This window comes from Frankliniella occidentalis, unplaced genomic scaffold (genome assembly GCF_000697945.3).
Source record: "Frankliniella occidentalis isolate FOCC.00 unplaced genomic scaffold, Focc_3.1 Scaffold37, whole genome shotgun sequence".
Taxonomy (NCBI): domain Eukaryota; kingdom Metazoa; phylum Arthropoda; class Insecta; order Thysanoptera; family Thripidae; genus Frankliniella; species Frankliniella occidentalis.
This window is the reverse complement of record NW_026267167.1, coordinates 233147-236413: the sequence shown is the minus strand read 5'-3', so window position 1 is coordinate 236413 and position 3267 is coordinate 233147. Positions and strand designations below refer to the sequence as shown.

Sequence of the window (3267 nt, the reverse complement as noted above, 5' to 3'; positions counted from 1 at the left end):
CAGGGGGTGCGTTCGGATAATGTCGCGAATACTCTCAAATAGGCTTCTGTACTAAAGAAGACGGACCTTTGTAAGATGAGCTGGACCACCTTCTTTTGAAGTAATTTAGATGCACTTAGATGTACAACAGTCTATTTGGGCATGTCTGCGCTCTACGCCGCTAGCTCGATCGCCCCGCCGCCCTGTTCTGCCTTGTCTGAACGCGCCCCCAGAAGACGTCGCATCACGGCAGCGTGGTTAATCACATCAGCAGCATGATGGGGGACGAGCTGCTCGGGGGAAAACGGAGGCAAAATAAGACTTACCGCGTAGGAGCGTCGAGCGTCGGTGCGGCCCTCTTGCCCTGGCCGGGAGAGGGGCCGCGGGAGCTGGGGGCGGAGACGGCGGGGGCGGCTGCGGCGACGGGGGCAGCGGCGGGGGCAACGGCGGGGGCGGCGCCGACGGGCGAAGCCACCCGCGAAGAGGCGGCCGACGGGATGGCGGTCACGATGGAGGTGGTGGGGGCGGGGAGGGAGGCGGGCGGCGGCGGCTGGTGCACTTCCCCGACGGCTGCGGGGCAGAACAGGAAAGATTATTGTAAAGGAAGACGCACGAACCCTTTCGGGGCGGGGGCGGGGCGGTACAGTACTCACTCTGATGCGAGTGGTGCGACAGCGTGGACGCGGGCCGCGACAGCTCGCTCTTGCCCACCAGCAACACCACGCGGTCCGTCGTCGATTTCAGGGTGGCCACCGCCTCCTCGTGGGTCACGTTCTCCAGGTTGCGCTCCCCTTGCTGCACAAGAAGGGAGTCATCATAAAAGGACCGAGGTATACCGGTTGCATAGTGACGGCAATACTCCAAAAAGATATTTTGGGAAATATTTTTGAAAATATTGCATTGTTTTTGTTTTTAGCTGAAAAGTTTATTGTATTCAATTTTTTTCAATTTTGTTTTGGAAACGTTTCAAATTTTTCCGAAGAAAAAAAATCAGTCTTGATGATTGATACTTACGTTGGTGTTGCGCACGGCGATGAGCTTGTCGCCGACGGCGAGGCGGCCGTCCACCTGCGCGGCGCCGCCCTCCATCACCTTGGTCACGTAGATGCCGTTGTCGCCGGGGATGTGCTGGTTGCCTATGCCGCCCGCGATGGAGAAGCCCAACCCTTTGGTGCCCTTCACCAGCTCCAGCTCCAGGATCCGCATGTGCGCCGGCATCTTACGTCTGCGGACGTGCTGCGGAGCAAGATGGAAACACATCACCTTTCACTCGTCTGCGCCGCTTCGCGGAAATGTGACAAGATCAACCCACGCGGTCGAGTGTCGCGCGCGCTGCTCCGCGACTCCCCTCTCTCTCTCTCTCCTGCCTGTCCTCGCCGCCACCGTACAACATTTTTCTGTTTGTATTTTCTTCTTTTTTTCCACCCAGTTCATCCCAAAGCGTATGATTAACTACGAGTCGCGCACCTCTTCAACAGGATTGCCGCTGCCGCTGCTGCTGCCGCGCGCGCCCGCGCAGTGGAGGCGAGATCAGGCAGAGCTACAGAAGACGGACCCGCCCACGTGAAACCACGGACGTTTCCAGCACTAGCTGGGGGCGCAGGGGATGGTCCGCTCGCGGACTGACGTCCCACCCAAGTTATACCGGTGATTCGAGTTCATGCGAACTGACGTCTTAACCCTCATTAAAGTTGAAAAGTCATTGGCAGTTGCGATATTGCCACGCCAAGTTCAGCCCACGCCACCTCACATCGCACCTGGTGGGTAGGCAACATGTCGCCTGTAGAGCACGCGTGTACTGCGGGGAGGCCTACCCCGAGTCTCGCAGGCGCCTACGCCTCCTACGAAAAGTGTGAGAGAAGAAAATAACGGGCTCTCTGGGACAATCCTTTTGTCTGCTTAATCTCAAAACAAATTGACCTATATTTTTGTAAGAACATCGTTAGGGTCGAGTTTTCTTAATCACACCATAAAGGGAGTGTGAGGAGTTTGTTGAATCCCGCGCCCCTGACTGCGTTGCGCGCCCCGACTCATCATCGGGAGGTCGAACAAGACCAAACAGCCATGCGAGCCGAGTGTGGCAGCGGAGTGTCTAGTTGATAGCTAGACACATGCGAGTCGAGTGTGGCAGTGGGGTGTCTAGTTCATAGCTGCGCGAGAAATCGGGAGCCGGGGAGCGCGGGGGCCGCGGCGGCAGTTCGCGAAACAGGGGAGAGCTGCTGAAGCCCCCCCGAGGCGGCGAGAAATGGAGATGTTGAGACGTCGTCGTCATGTCTGAGCACTACCCACCACATTGTCAATAACACGACGACACGCGAGCCTGGAGGCAGCTAGGTGGGTAAGGCGCGTGGCATGGGTAACGGTGTGGTACGCAAGTCGCACCATAGTAAAAAAAATAAAAAATGGCTACGTAGCTGGATAATTAGTTATCCAGTAGAATCTATTGGTGTAGCTATACAGCGGATCTGTTGGATTTTTTTTTCGCGAGTATGCATGCAACACTCACCAAGCGGACGAAGTTGCCGGCCTTCTTGAGGGCCTCCACGGCCGTCGAGTGCGGCACGCCGACCACCGACGTGTCGTTGACGGAGAGGATCGTGTCGTTGACGCGCAGCCGGCCGTCGGCCGAGGCCGCGCCGCCCGCGATGATCTTGGTGATGAGGATGGAGGGGTCGTCGGCCACGTGCGGGTTGTCGGTGCCGCCCGCGATGGAGAAGCCGAGGCCGGCGCCGCCCCGCTCCAGGGAGATCTCCTCGTACTCGTACTCGCCATCCTGGACGCACGTCGAGCCGCCGCCGTTCACCTGCAGAAGGGGGAGGGGCGTTAGGCGGGGAGCTCCGTTAAAATAGGAGAGCTATCATCACACACTAAAATCTTATGAACATTTTTTAATTGGGGGGGGGGTCCACTTTCATCGTCTATCACACCTGCATAGAACGTGAAAACCAAGCCCTACCCATATACAGCATATTTTTCGTCCAGAACCAATCGGAGAGAAAGACATTTGAATATCATACCACAAACTTTGGTGGCGGGCTAAACATTTTAAAGGAAAGTAATAAAAGGCACCTATGACTGGACCACTGACTAGGTCTGCCGTTGGAGCGACTACTGCCTGGCTCATACTTGCAGTACGGCCCGGGCCTTCATTTGTCAGGGCTTCATAAACGGTGGAACGCCTAGTGAGTGGAGCCGGGCCTGCTCGCTACGCTACATCCATGTACGCTACTCCTCTCTCATGCGCTCGTCGTGGGAGAACGTTCCCGCATTCCTCCCTCCCCCCCCCCC

General features: G+C 57.2%; 1 protein-coding gene across 11 annotated transcripts in view; it reads right to left on the bottom strand.

The window, feature by feature from the left end:
• Positions 1-3267, bottom strand: part of LOC113214148 (disks large 1 tumor suppressor protein) — a 24686-nt gene that overhangs the window by 10933 nt on the left and 10486 nt on the right. For all 11 annotated transcript variants that reach the window (XM_026433429.2, XM_026433431.2, XM_026433432.2 and 8 more), the window contains exons 3-6: positions 2486-2782; positions 994-1215; positions 633-774; positions 306-549 (exon numbers count right to left, since the gene is read on the bottom strand). In XM_026433429.2, the coding sequence (XP_026289214.1) occupies positions 306-549; positions 633-774; positions 994-1215; positions 2486-2782 (905 nt within the window). The remainder of the gene's footprint in view (positions 1-305; positions 550-632; positions 775-993; positions 1216-2485; positions 2783-3267) is intronic.